We start from the raw sequence: 15,174 nt of genomic DNA, 5'->3' as shown, positions 1-15,174 counted from the left end.
TTTACAATGCGAACGTTTCATCAACCATTTTTTAATGTAGATTGTAATGCCATTATCCTCCTTCAAATCTAGTATTTGGCTTACAAGTGAGGAAATTCAGTTTACTGAAAGTCAAAGATGTCAACGTCATCCTAAATGTGTTTATTTTTTATGTGTGGTGTTGATGGACACTATTGTCTACACATAGGAAAAGATGGAGCTACTCAGTTGGAAACAAATCAAACTAATAGTGGACAATGCTGAAATGGTTTCAGCCTACCTGGAAAAAACACTATTTTTCTCTCCTTTGTTAACAACACCCCAAAAAACTGTTATTTCACTCACCTTGAGCCCCGCAGGGGTCAACTTTGTTGTGTTCTAATCGTCTGAAAGTTCCATATTTGCTAAATTTCCCAACTTGACTTGATCTTGTCTTATTCCAAAAAAACAAAATCCACTAATTTTGTATATTAATATACTTCGTACATACTTCATATTATTATTATGTCGTTAAGATATGGGACTGTCTTTTGTGCAAAATTCTCATTTGCCTTTGTGTGTATACGTGTGTATGAATTTGCAAGGAGACACGCACACACACACTGCTGGAGGCACGAGTTTTTATTATTTTTGTGTAATCAGCTTAGTGAGCAGGATGCATGGTGGGATAGGCTGCTTGCTGATGCAAAGAGCCACGTAATGTTGTGTGGCGAGGTTAAGTAATAAAGTGGCACAAACCCAGTGCTGAATGGGCCACGTTGAGTAAATAAGAGTGGATAAAGGAGACCACGTCTCTCCTCAGGAGGTGGATCTCATTATAGGGATTTCAGCTGTCTGCGCAGACTTGAAAACAAGCTTAATGCATGCCTATAAAGCAGGTGTAATACATTTGCTAATGTGCCCGCAGTGCTCATGGCTACAGCAACACAATCCCTGCGTGGCATGGAGGACAGGGAGGATGAGCTCAAGGAGGACTTCTTGTTTTCCATGCAAACAGCAGTAAAGGTCATCCGGTTTCACGGATGCTTGGTTATGCAGAAATGACTTTGAGCAAAATAACGAACTTCAAAATTCCTGACAATATAATTCTCCCTGTTGTTTGTGTATTTAAAGTAGAGAAGATCATTGTTGCCTTGACTCGAAAGTATTCCAAACAAAAGCACATCACAAGTTTTGTAGGTGGATAGCTGTGGAGAAAATAAATTGAATTTCAATATGCATATATTTTAGTTATACACCGTCTTTTAAGTTGGAAAATCATTTTCAGAAAAACGTATATGTTGTGTAGCATGCGCTCCATAACCAATATAAGCCTTTCATGTAGAGCTAACAAAGAGGCATCACATCTCCTGGCATGGACACGGTTGGTGTTGTTGAGATGTAATTGAAGCTGCAAGGGTCACATTTTCGGAATAGAAATTACAGTCTTGTCTTTGACTTGTGTGGCGTGAACCAGAGATGCATCCCACAACCCTTGTGTCCTTCACAAGCCTTTATTATTTATAACGCTCGCTCTTTGAGCAATGACCAGTACTAATGCATAACCTTCTGTCCTTCTGGCTGATTCGCTTCCTTTGAAACCAAAGATTGAGGCAGGAGAAGTGGGTGTATGGTGGATGAGGCAGGGGTGTGGGCGGGCGGAGGGAGGGGGTGCTAGTATAGGGCAGTGGAGATCCAGGCTATCGAGAAGTTATTATGTTTTTTCCCTTTATATCTGAGGATGTGAAATAACACTGTGATGATTCTTTTCTCCAGAATAGAGTTATGGGCTTCAAAGCAATACTATTTCCAGACGTCCCTCCTTCCACTATTTGTCTGCTCCACCAGCATAATATGATGGGTGGGGTGGGGTGTGATGGGATGGGCTGGGTGTCTTTTAGCTCCATGATTATTTACTGGTCTCCACCTAATACCACTCAGCTCTGTAAATATCACGACAATAGGGAAGTACAGTAACAACTAATACAGGTCTTTTTTCCAGATAAACTATTTTGGAGATAAACTCTATAAAGCTCAGGTTCAGTGGAGGTAAGTCTTGTGCAGCTTGTATCACCTGATGTCATCCTATAGTGATTGAGCCTGTGCTGCAGCGCCGGTGTGATCCATTGTTATAATACCTCTATGACAGAAGGAATGGGGGAGGAGGGGGGAGGAGAAGAGGCTTTGAGGGGCAAGGGGTAGAAAGTGGGACAGAGGCAGCATTAGTGCTGGATAGCCTGGGGGTCCCAGGCTGATGTGTCAGGCATGACATGTGGGTGTCTAGCCCCCACACGTACACACACACACACACACACACACACACACACACACACACACGCACACACGCACGCGCACACACACACACACACACACACACACTCTTTGCCCGGGACTGCCCTCACACCCCACTACTTCTAAATGTCTGACCACATGCAACACAGGATGGACACACATTCTCAAAACGTTCCTCTTTTTAGAGTGATTATAGTTTGAAAATACTTGTTTATGGTTCAAATGCAACTGATGATAATTTCTTATTAACAATGAATCTGTTAAGAAAATAGTCAAAAATGTCCATCTCAATTTTCCAGAGCCCAAGGTGCTACTCATTTATTTCATCAACTAATCAAATTACCATATTCAAGAAGCTGGAACCAGTACATGTTTGACATTCTGGCTTGATAAATAACTGCAAATTATTATTTGATTGGAAAAATTGGAAGAACTTCAATCATGTCATTTTGATTGACTAAGCGATTCAGCACTTTATTTTGAGTTGCTTTCTTCAATTAGATTTTATTCTTTTTTTAATTGAATTCATAAGTAGGGCTGCAAATATAGATTATTTTAATTATTGTTAAATAATGCTGATTATTTTCTCAACCTATCAATTAAAAGTGTTGTCTATAAAACCTTAGCAGCAAATATCTAGAAATGTGCATGACTATTTCAAAAACCCCAAAGTGATGTCTTCAGATATCTTATTTTGTCCGACCAACAGTCCAAAACCCAAATAAATGTACTTTACGATATAAAACAGGGTTTGTTTGCCTGAAAATGTACTTATTCGATTATTGAAATTGACGCATTTTTCGTTGATCAACTAACTGATTGATAATCGTTTAAACGTTAAAGCCTTGGGTTTCTATACAGACAAAGTATGAACAAAGATTTGTGACACAGAGTGAGAAGAAAGCCTTTATTCTGCACATGGTTGCAGGCGGCCGGCAGCAGAATCCTATTTACAGCAAATATCCTTTAAGTAATTTAGGAGGCGGAGCAACAGTGAAGCAGGCATCTCCTAAAAGGCTTACTGCTCTCTAAAGCTAGTCTTCGTCTCAGCGTCCCACCTTTGCTGATGGCTATAAAAGGATGAAGAATAATTTGGATTGTTATTTGCCTCTTTCAACCCTGAGCTAATCAGGTTGACATTGGGAATGAGGAGGACGCTCCATAACAGATGTGCTCATGTGCAAAGTGTCCCAAGTCCCCCGTGAAGATACAACACAAAAGCCCTCGTCCCTCCTCCCCTTCCTCTTCCCTTCTCCATCCTCCTCTCTCCATCACACCGTCTCTCCTTCTTGACCTTTGAAATGAGCATTGCCTCTTCTCACCAATTTACCTCCCTCTGGTCCCTCTCATGCTGGTGCTGCTTCTATCTCCACTCCAGCATCAAGGGAGACACAGGTAAGAGCTGGAGCCGAGCACTCTCATGTCAAAGAGCCTTTTGGTATAGACCTGTGGCCACGAGTGAGAGCATAAGTGTTGGAGCACAGAGTCCTTACTGCTTTAAGCATCGTTTGCATACAGATTCATCCAGAAACTAGGTGCTTGCTTTTACAAACTAAAGTGTACTATTTTCTTTTGTTTACGTCCAAAACCTCCAGCCAGTGGAGACATCTATTACACAGTTGCATCCATTTCCTCCCTGCCTGTCCTTCTGCTTCTTCCATCCTCTGAGTCTTCCCTCCGCTGCTCGTGGCTTAACAATCACCTCGGAAAAAGTCACAGAACTGCTGAGGTGTAAAATCCTTTCTGTTCGGCACACTCCACGGCACCACCTCCTATGTAATTCCGTAACTCCATAATTCCACTTTGTGCCAGAATAATGAATGAGATAGATTTTTTTTCTCCGCCCTTGCGCGATGAGGAATCTTGCTTTAATGTTAGAGGCCCGGAAAAAGTGCCGTGGACTCTTCTCCCTCTTGCCCTCCACTGGGCTCTTAATTAAGGAAATGACAGCTCTTCTAGCAGCAGCAGGAGCTATAACGCAGCTAATAGTGTTACAGGCAGCCAGTCAAAAGTCTGTCTCTGGTGATTTTCTATCCCCAGAAACACTATTGACCTATCCTTTGCAGCTTCTCCACCCCAGCCTCTAAACAGAGTATTACTTCCCTGCCGGTCCGGAGGGAGCCATCTGACTAAGAGCACCTGGAGTTATTGGCAGCAGATTATACCCTGTGTTATTGTTGAGGGCTTTGGTGGTAGTAATGAAACACTAAGCTAAATCAGTGGTGATTTGGGCCCTCTTGCATTCTACAAGGAGTTAAGTAAATCACTAGGAAGCCGACACTGCATGTTATAGGCTGCTCTCCTCCATACGGCACCATGCCTTGTATGTAACAATGCTTTTCGGACTTTATTCCCGGCTGCTTTAGCTGGAAAATGGAAGTGAAATGAGGTGTCGCTCTACATTTCTGTCTCTCTCAACTCTCTTTGCAATGCAACATCAACTTTCAAAGTGGTAATAACAAAATCAATGGTCAAGCAATCTCGGACAATTGGTTGTGTATTGATGAAATTAAAGCTTTTGTATGATGTGGCTTGTTTATCTGGGCCCATCCTTTACGCTTCAACAGCTCACAGATCGCTGTCCAACAAACGCTCAATCTCTCAATCAACAGCACAGCACACGTTTGATGACGAAAATCATATTGCTGTTTTCCATATTTGTGTGCTCTAATAATTATCTCTACTTCAATAATTCAATGTATTATAACAATTACGAATGTAATCCTCTTATAATCTGCGGTCTTTTAAATGTGTTCACATGTGAAATTATTTTCTATGGATTAGATTTCAGTGGCAAAATGATTGACACCATCTTAATAGCAAACACATGCACTCAGCCAGACATTTTCAAAAGGACCATTATAAAATGGGGGTTGGCTGTTCGTTCTGAATAGCCTGAATCGTTACCAGGCCTCTCTCGTACATTTGACAACTTACATAATGCATTTCCACTAAAATAGCTTAAGTGTTAAAGCTTCTTTTATGACCAAAAATTGATTCATGAATGCTTTGAGGCGAAAGCTAACATGAACACAAAGCTTTCAATAACACTCATTTTATTCAGACTGTCAATGTATGAAGCGGTTGCATTAGACAAGGTGGCATGCTGATTGCTTTATGAAATCCAGGCTAATTGTTTTGTGGTGTAGTCCTTGGGGCACCCTGCATTAAGACAGGCCGGACGAAGTCAAATAAATATGGCTCTTTGCCCCCCCTCAACGCCCGACACACACACACACAGGCACACACACACACACACACACACACACACACACACACACAGGCACACACACACACACACACACACACACACAGACCTTCTGCCTTGTGTGGCATTGAAAGTCGCTCTCCAGTGGCCACTTTGGTGATCAATGAAAAATTATTTATAAAGCGGTGGATATTGGCCATATTTCCATGACATGAGTCGCATCAAACTGCACTCTGTGCCCTGTAATATATATATATATATATATATATATATATATATATATATATATATATATATATATAATTATTTCACTTCCATAAAAAAGCATTTTCAATAAAAAAAATCATCATGTCACTGTCAGCGTGAGTTTAAAATGATTAAGACTTGATTCATGTAATTTAATTCATCCTCTTACTTTCAGTCAAGGTTGTGATAAACTAGCATACCTGTTTTTAAGGGCTAAAAAGTTTTGATTTAACGGTATTATACCGTAAGAGTAGTTGCACTGCTCAAGAAGATGAAGCATGAATGTCCTAGATAGATACAAAGCTATGTTGAATGTGCATTGCCTGTTCTTTCCTCCGTTTGGCCTCTTCTTTCATCTCTCCTCACATCAATACATCCATTCATTTCATTTCATTTTACCATTTGTGTAACCTGCGTATCACGGCATCAAAGGACTTTCTTTTTAGTAAAGGTTTGATTGAGATATTTTCCCCTTTTCCACTGTATATAGTATTAATCTCAATCTAGAAATCCATTTAAGAATCATTCACATTGGATAAGCAGATTTAATTTTTTTTTAAAGAAAAGCCAAACATGTACAAAGATTCTAGCAATAAAAAAGAATTGAAGACCAACTCCCTGGGCATTTCTCCTGTCAGCTATTTAATTTAGTTAAATAAATTACACAAATCCTTTGGGGAAAGATGTGCATGTGTATTTATTTATTATCGATTTTTTTTTCCTGCAATAAATGTGTTAACGTTACAGATATTTGCAAGGCGATGAAGCTTTCTAAGTTATTGTGAAATGAAGGCATCAAATAATCGTTATTCAGTAAGTCTCCCACACTGCTTATCAGATAGAATACATTATTCACAACCAATATCTTAACTACAGTCATGCGCCATACTGTTTGGAGCCTATCGATGATGTTATGAAGTCTCATTCCTTCATTATCTGAATATCTTCATTTAGCAAATTGGCTTTGTTACGATGATACATAGAAAATGAACAGTGTCGGCAGTATTTGGAGAATTGTCTTTGAGCTGGTGGGAAAGTTGCTGTAAATGAAGATTTCGACTGAGAGGCATTACTTTAATTTTAACATCCAAAGTGGGAATTAACTGCTTGAAGACAATACCGCTAATGAAATCCAGTAAAAAAAATATGGCCTCATAATATTCACCCTTCAAAATAAATGTGAAATTATACAGCAGTTTATGATGATATTGTACTCTATCTGTCACTTTCTATTGACTCTAATTCAGCCACAAAGTCTCTCCTGTACACTCAGATTGATCTTAATTCCAGATACTGAGTGCACAGGGTGGGGCCGCGCACAACGTGATCCATAATGGGTGAAATAATTGGTGAAAAGAGACTGGCTTGTCAAAATATCCACTGCATTGCGAGGCTGATAAGCGAGAGGATGCGGACCTTTCATCGAGAAGCAGGGCCAGCCAGCCAGAGGTAGGAACCAGCTAGAAAAGCAGGCTCCCCCTTGGGCTTTCACATCAGCCATCAAATGCTCGAGGTTTGTTAGGTCATGCCACTCACCAATTATTTGGATTTTATGTAAAGATGAAATGATTTTAGTTGGCGGAGGGGAGTTCAAAATGTAATGCATAAATATACATGACAGGCAATGAGATCTTTCTGGCAAGGCTATTCAATAGTCTGCTCGGTATGAAGCTTTTAGAAAAGAACTAAAACCACTGCTGTTTTACAAGAAAAAAACCTATTCATCCTGTTTTCAGCAGACAAAGAAGGTTTCCTTTTAAATTCAAACTCAAAACTCGACCAAAGCATAAAGACTAAAGAAGAAATATATGTACTGGACAACTTCTCTCCCACATAAATATGTCCAAAGAAACTGCTCAATTTCTTTGGATAATTGCTCGAAGGACATCTGTGTGCACCCCGGTTAAGGCTAATGTTGTAAAATATATATAAAGCTATATATCAATAAAAGGCCTCAAGTTTCCATTGGTCCTTTTTTATAATAGCACATAGTCTGATTCATTTCAACCTCACCTTCACCAACGTATTACAAAAGACATTCATCCTCTGAACATCTTTTCTGAAATTATAAAAATATCTTATTTTCAAGAAATCATCCTGAATGTTACTTTTGTTTCTTTGTTTGTTGTGTTCAGTGTTTGTCAAAGTTCACAAGGCTATTGTTTTGTTTTGAGTTTTCAGTACATTCTTGCTTTAGTAAGCTTGAAATACCCTTCACATTAGATTCTTCCAGCGTTTAGCTTTTCTCTTCTTTTAAACGAATCCTCTTAGAAAATTAAATCAAGACATTTTTAGTCAAGTTGTATTTTTCTTCTGGACAGTCAGTTTGGTGAAAGTCATCTAAGAGACATTTAATTTTTCTGACAGATCTTTCTGCAAGATTGACTCGTCTTTGCACTCAGCCAGCCTTTGTGTCCACAGTGAGGCATCGTGAAATCTCGATATCATGGAGGTCAAAGGGTGAAGGTCAAAGCAGTCTCTCTGACCTCTCAGAGCGATCCACACTCTGCACTGCTGAGAGATTCTGTGAGATAGCAATTGCTATGATAGCCAATCGGTGGTGTCCTTTGTTTTCCCTGCAGCCATCAGCAAGCTTATTATCATGTCCCTGTCTGCTCCACTCCACTCTGCCCTCATAGCAAACAGGTCTAATTGTGTCTCGTAGCTGCAAGCCCAGAGCAGAGGAGGGTGGGTGTGGGTTTAGATGAGTGATACTCGGTGATGTAAATGGCTGAATAATATGGCCCCAGCGTTTGTGGTGGAGCTCTATCTCTCAGCGGTAATCTAGGCCATCGGGGACCCGCCAGTATGCATCATCCCCCATCAATGAGCCTCTCCGCTGGTTGGTAATTTATTCAGCGCTACAGCGGTTATTGATAAAGCACTTAAATACAAATTCCCCTCCTTTCCCAACTGCCCTCCTCTGTGCCGTACGACGCCGTGTTGTAATATCACAACGTGGTCTGTGTTGTGTGTTTATCTACTTATATACTCTGTTGATCTAAGCTGGATTCTTTGTTGTCTCCTTTTTCTTTCTACATGGATCTCGGCCTGTTCCTCTCCCAGGAGCTCGTGACGGTTCGGTCCAGTCTGACACCAGCAGCAGTCCTGAGCTGAGTCACCTGAGCCACCCAGGATTCTCAATGGGCCCACAGGTGAGCGAGGATGTCTGCAATAAGCTGAAGCCAAACTTAAGAGACTGTTCAATCATTGATAATGTGAAAACTTTGAGGATGCTAATATTTTAATTTAAGTTGTTTTATTGTCGTTACGATTATACAGATACGACGGGAGGCTTAATAACAGAAAAAGAGTAAATATAAGAAGACTAAAATGTAATAACCAATACAAATATCCATCAGGAAACATAATGAGGCTGCTCATCAGGTGTTAACCACCTGCTTGAGGCATTTACGAAGTTTGACACCTGTACTCAACTGTAAAAGTTGAGTAAGCCGCCTTCTCATCAAGCTTACAGAAGTCTGCAGAAATGTAATTCAATAAAACTGGCATAATCAGATATTAGACAAACAAATGTAAAACGGTTTGTGCTCCTGAACCCAATCTTTTCAAGCAGCTGTGTGTGTGTGTGTGTGTGTGTGTGTGCGTGTGTGCGTGTGTGCGTGTGTGCGTGCGTGCGTGTGCGTGTGTGTGTGTGTGTTAAACTGAAGTATTATCAGGCAAACAAAGGTGGAGAAGCTATTCAGGCACACAAAGAATACATTCATAATCTCCTGAATATCTATTGATTGTCCATGAAAACTTTGCTTCAAATCTAAAGTCTTTCAAGTTCTTCATACAGTATTTGTATTGTCTTTAAATATGTATATAGCCCACTGTGGCTCCATCTTATTCTAACTTCTGAACTCCTAAATATTCGGCAAATCAATGTAATTGACTAAAGCAGAGAAGCTCATCAGGTTTCAAGTCAAGAAGAAAGTTCAGTGAGAATTTTGACCAAACGTAGGTCAAAATACTAATACCAATACCCTAACTGTTTGATGATTGTGTCTTCCCTATCTCTCCTCCAATGACCTTTTGAGTCATGTTGGGTAATATAGAAACACTGTTTGGTTTGACAAGCATTGTCGTACCGTAACCCTCCGTGTGGTACTGTAATGATGATAAACGAGTGGACAAACACATTGTTGGCTTCCTTCTGTTTGATGACGAGCGCTCCGACGTCGTCCCCGGTCCCCTCGTTGTGTTTGGTGTGGGTTCCTTCGTAGTTTATTGTTCTGCTTCCAAGGACTAAAAGATTCCAATCTAAGTTAATTATATTAAGAGCAACTCAAAACATTGACGACTAACTCGGCTGTTAATTGAGTTATGCTTACTCTGATTACAGCCATAATGAGAATGAGATTAAGGCGTGTGTCAGTTGCAGTAATGAATTTTAAATCTGTCAGTGCATGTGGTGAGTGAAACAAAAGAAAACATCACTCACTGAATGCTAAACTGAATCGTTTTCAGCTAAGTTGTGAAGTCGTAAGGTATTTTGTCATCACACATCAAATGTAATTGACTTGTGGCACTAATGAGCTGACAATGCAGGCCTTGTCAAAACAAGCAGGGAAGCAAAGAGCCCGAGCCTGCAGCCCTGTTAATAGCTCAATCTGACTTTGTCCTATCTGATTGGATTTATTGGCCTGGTGGCTCCGCGATGTTTAATGAACATCTATCTCATTAGTGTTGCTCACTGTCACCGCTCAACACGCAAACACATCCGGTTCCCTCCACCCTCTTTAATAAGGCCATTCTCCTTGCTCCCAGTGTTACTCAATGACAGTCAATCCTCATCAGGATAAACAAAGGAGGAAGCATGAGAGAGGGAGAGTCGTTTCAATGAGCTGGTTTGGAGTGTGAGAAATCCCCAGTGAAAGAGTCAATCTGCTGCAGGTGGAAATGAAGAATGAGCTTAATTAAAAGTAGTGTTTTTGATTACAACCACTGTTTTTGTAATAGATAAGAAATACACACAAAAGGAAGGCATCTCGAGCAGGAAGCAGTTACAGTCTGAGCCTCAGCAGGCGGCTCTCAACAGTCACCATCTAATATATTAATGCTGTCAGTACAGTCTCTGTGAAGCTAACACTTTTCAGAAACAAAGGCGCTCCGCATGCCATACCCAATTCTCTTGTTCCAGGATCAATATGTTTTGATAGATTCTCGCTCCAGAGCCGGATATTGTTCGAACAACCATTATCCAATGGTAGTTTACCCAACATGAATCCACCTTCCTTCTGTTTCCCACTCGCAGTTAGGATGACAAAAGTCTGCTATCTGGGTGATTATGGGCAATTTCTCAGTGCCAGAGCTGCCAAGCAGATAGAAGGGCCTATTCTCCCCTGATGGGCAGAGAGGCTGGGTACCACATCCAGTCCTGAGTGGGGCTGCTTCCCCATCCAGAGCCCAACACACACCCAGTCTGTGTGTCTGTGTGGCCCCTAGGAGACCACTTCTCAACACTCAGCCGTCAGCCTGCCAAGCTCTGTACAACAGCACCTATGGAGAGGAAGAGTGAGCGTATCGGGAGAAAAGCCAGAAGGTGAACTGCGGTTGTTAATCTAGATGAGAGGAGCTGGGGATTCTCCGAGTAAAAGCTTGTTGTGTGGCTGCAGAGTCGAGCTGATTATGGTAATGCTAAATGCATTCTTATCTCTGATTTTGATGTGTGTGTATAAAGTGTTCTCACTTCAGATGAAGATCATAATCAGTCTTAAACTGGCTCAACAAACAGCCTAAAGTCTAAGAGCTTTTCCATGCTTTAAAAGATTTCTAAAAGATGTCTCTCTGCAGCTGCCTGTTTCTCCAAAGTTCCCTGTAATGGTAAATAAATCAGGGCTACATCTGATAATTGTGGAATTGTCTTTTAATGTTATTCTCTTCTATGTAAGGCTGTCTTTGCTGTCAAGCCTGGCAGGCTCATTTTGTTTGACTCAGAGATGAATGTTCAAAGAATGTCTTTGATTATATGTTGCTTCGATTCAAGATTAAATTTCACTTTAAAACGCAAGATTAAACATATGTCACTTGCAGCGAACAAACGGGTAGCCTTTGTTATTGTCCTTTGAGGATTCTTTGCGCTCCAGAATTATTAATTCATCTTTTTAAAGTTAATGGCTAATGTCATTTTGAATGCTCTCAGAAGCGTCAGATATTGTCATTTGTTATGTGCTGCTGTTGCGTATCAAAGCAAATGTTGAGAAAGAGGAATCCTATATGTTGTGTATGATTACTCCTGCCAGCAACAATCACCTCTCCGTGCTTTTTGCTATTCTTTGAACACATTGAAACACAAACAGGTATTCATTTGTCTCTCAGTGCAGATATTTCGCCCTGAGATCTCCGTGCGTTACGGCTTTAAACCCACACAACCTCGTACCTCGTGAAGAAAAAAAACGTGATTGCATGTATGTCGGAGTGGGTGCAGGCGTTCTGCACCATGCAGGGTTATCACAGTGACACGCCTGTCACCTAGGAGCACCAGACTTGGGAGTATGGTGGGGTCTTCGCACCAGTCAGCCCGCTCTCCCTCCTGCGCGAGCTGCAGACACGCCATGCAAAACAGAAGCAGATAGCTGACAATTGGAGTTAAAGGCTTGTGAACTTAAGTCACAGTGGAGGAGTCAACACAGTGCAGCCAGGCTTACTTAGCAACGTCTAAAGGCTGCTTTACTGTGGACACAACACAAGCTGACAGTGTATTATTTTATTCCAAACAATTCAATTCAATGTTTAAACAGTAATTTTGTTGGATTTTGCAGCATCCTCAGTATCTCCTGTCTCGTACCTCCTGTGTAAATTCAGTTTGACATGCTCAAAGGCTGACATAATTTGAAAAAAGGTTTTATCAGAATGAACACAATTTAAGATGTCGTTCCCTGTGTATTCAGGGAGATTTCAACCATGGTACAAACATTACCACTTCTGGCTCAAAGCCCTCGATGAAAAATGTGTTGGTGTATTTCCAAACTGACTTCATCGAAAAATACATTTGAAGAGACCTTCTACTGTGCAAAATATCTCAGAGCGATACTTCTGATAACATATCTTTTCCTCTATGGGTATGACTGCACCGAATCCACTTGAACTAATGTGAATGAATGGATACATGAAGACTTGAGAGTGATGTGTTATATCCCTCATCAAAAGAGTAAAGTACTGCTATGTTTTTTAGAAAAGCACTGTGTATTTCAGGCACATTTCTGTGGTACCAGGGATTTGTTCAATGGGAGGAAACATAAATCACTCTGCATCTCTGTGAAAGAAAGAGTCTCAGCTCTTTCACAAAGATTGGATTTCATCTCTGTCTGTACCAACGGCAGTGTGTTTTGACTGTCAGTCTGTGACACAGCAAAGCACAGAATTCATCTGCAAAACAACTGCATGCATCAAAACACATTGATTAGTGATACAGTCACTTTGGTGGCATCTGCTTTTCTGCTTTATTTGACTCAATTATGCATCCCAGAATAATACACACTATTTTATATTCTGGGAAGCATAATAATAATAATAATATATATATATATATATATATATATATATATACATATATATATATATATATATATATATATATATATATATATTCATCAACCAAATGTGATGCCCTCCGTGTTTTTCTTCTGAAAAACTATTATTCTGCAGCTCACACAAGTAATGCTGGCAGATAATTCAGTGTGATCATTTATCGGCTCCAGAGGAATTTCATCAGGTTTTTGTTCTACAAAATGATAAATTAAGGATTTTGAGCATAAATCACCTGTAGAAGCTGTCATTTTACACATATGAAGAGCTTGGTTTAATATAGCAGTAGAACACAGATTATTTAATGTTATTTTTCATATATTTGTTGTTTTGAGAGATATGACGTTATTGGAAAATATCCTTATTGTTAACGTGGTATTGATATTAACAATATGTGTTTGGTAATAAGATATTTTACAGTAATGATATTAATTGTGCCTTCTGGAAAAAAAAAATTATGTTACTGAAATCCAATACGTTATAAACATTAGATGTTTAGTTACATTATTAATAACACCTTTTCTTTACATTTAAAGTTACCGTGAAAAGGAAGTTAGAGCGTCTTTATCTTCTGTGACGGGACGGGATTTAAATCAAGCTTCTTAGTTGGATAATAAAAGTGATTGGATAACTTCTTAATTGGATAGTGAAAGTGATTGGATAGCTATAATGGCGTCTTTTAGTGCAAACAGCGAAGCAATGCAAACTAATTCGATCTCATCCTCGTTTTCACAGGTGTACCAGCTGAAATCCAAAAGCACACCTCCTCCTACTGTATTTCTCTGCTAGCGACTCACACTAGCTGGCAGTCAAGTGTATCGCTAGTCGCCCCAAATCACATGATTCATTTCATTTCTGTAACCGCCGCCTGTTCAAGATGAGTTATCCAAAAATATTTTTATACTTTACAGGGACAGACGATTACAATTTGGAAGATGTATTTTTCACTTCACCGTGTCTTTATAAAGTAGGGTAGGTGTATAAATATGGGACAGTATAGACTTTTAAACAGTTTTCTTGTCTTTGTACCTCAAATATAGTAAAGTTTTTTGAACTGATCAGAAGTGTCAGAGTGTTTATTAAGAAGGACTATATTATTATACACATCGCTTTCCGTCCAACAATATTGATGATAGTTTTGGTAATACGAAACACATTAAAGGGAAAAACTAGCCAATTGTGATTATATATTATTATTGTTATTAGTTTATAATGCCTGTGTGTTGTGTGTGTCTGCTGCAGTCTCTCCTGGTGGCCCAGCAGCTGGCCAACGCGGTGGGCGGCGTGATGTCGGGGGCGGCGCAGGGCATGAACCAGCCCATCCTCATCCCCTTCAACGCAGGCGGACACCTGGGCGGCCAGCAGGGCCTCGTCCTCTCTCTGCCCACGGCCAACATCCAGAGCCTGGTGGCTGCTGCTGCTGCAGGGGGCATCATGACGCTCCCGCTCCAGAACCTGCAAGGTAAGAAAGAGGGCAGTGTCGACAAGCAGAGATCATTCTTATGACAAAACAGGGTCAACGTGACATCCCAGGAAGAAATGAGAAAATAATTCAGGTACTCGAGGAAATTGATGGTATATGTGTGAAAAAAAATGAATCAGCTATCTGATCTTAATGAAGGTTTTTCTGTATTCGATACAATAATGATTAGTAATAACTACAACAAATAATGATCCCAACAACAGCTTGTTATACATCCATTGTATGACACAAACACATTTTTTTTTTTCTGCAATAAAAATGTTTTACAAAGCTCTTGACCAGGTAGGAATCCTTCAGGGGTTTGTATCCCAAAAAGCCGCTATCCTCAACTGCTCGAAGGAACAACCGTATTAATTACAGGTCAACGTTTTGCAGTGCAGCGCAAAAGCACTTTATGCCTCTTTCCTGTACATAAGAGTGCACTGTACTTCACTTTTTGTATCTTTTTTTCCAC

The 15,174-nt window shown here is 40.2% G+C and overlaps 1 protein-coding gene across 1 annotated transcript in view; it reads left to right on the top strand.

Annotated features, from left to right (window-relative positions):
- The window catches only part of pou6f2 (POU class 6 homeobox 2), a gene marked incomplete at its 3' end in the record, with an annotated part of 68,146 nt that overhangs the window by 11,328 nt on the left and 41,644 nt on the right, over positions 1-15,174 (top strand). The window contains exons 3-4 of the mRNA XM_079234084.1: positions 8,771-8,859; positions 14,480-14,699. Of these exons, the coding sequence (XP_079090210.1) occupies positions 8,771-8,859; positions 14,480-14,699 (309 nt within the window). The remainder of the gene's footprint in view (positions 1-8,770; positions 8,860-14,479; positions 14,700-15,174) is intronic.

The sequence above is a fragment of the Taurulus bubalis genome (assembly GCF_910589615.1).
Source record: "Taurulus bubalis genome assembly, chromosome: 18".
In the NCBI taxonomy this organism is placed as follows: Eukaryota; Metazoa; Chordata; class Actinopteri; order Perciformes; family Cottidae; genus Taurulus; species Taurulus bubalis.
The sequence above is the reverse complement of the archived record's forward strand: the minus strand, read 5'-3'. Positions and strand labels throughout refer to the sequence as shown.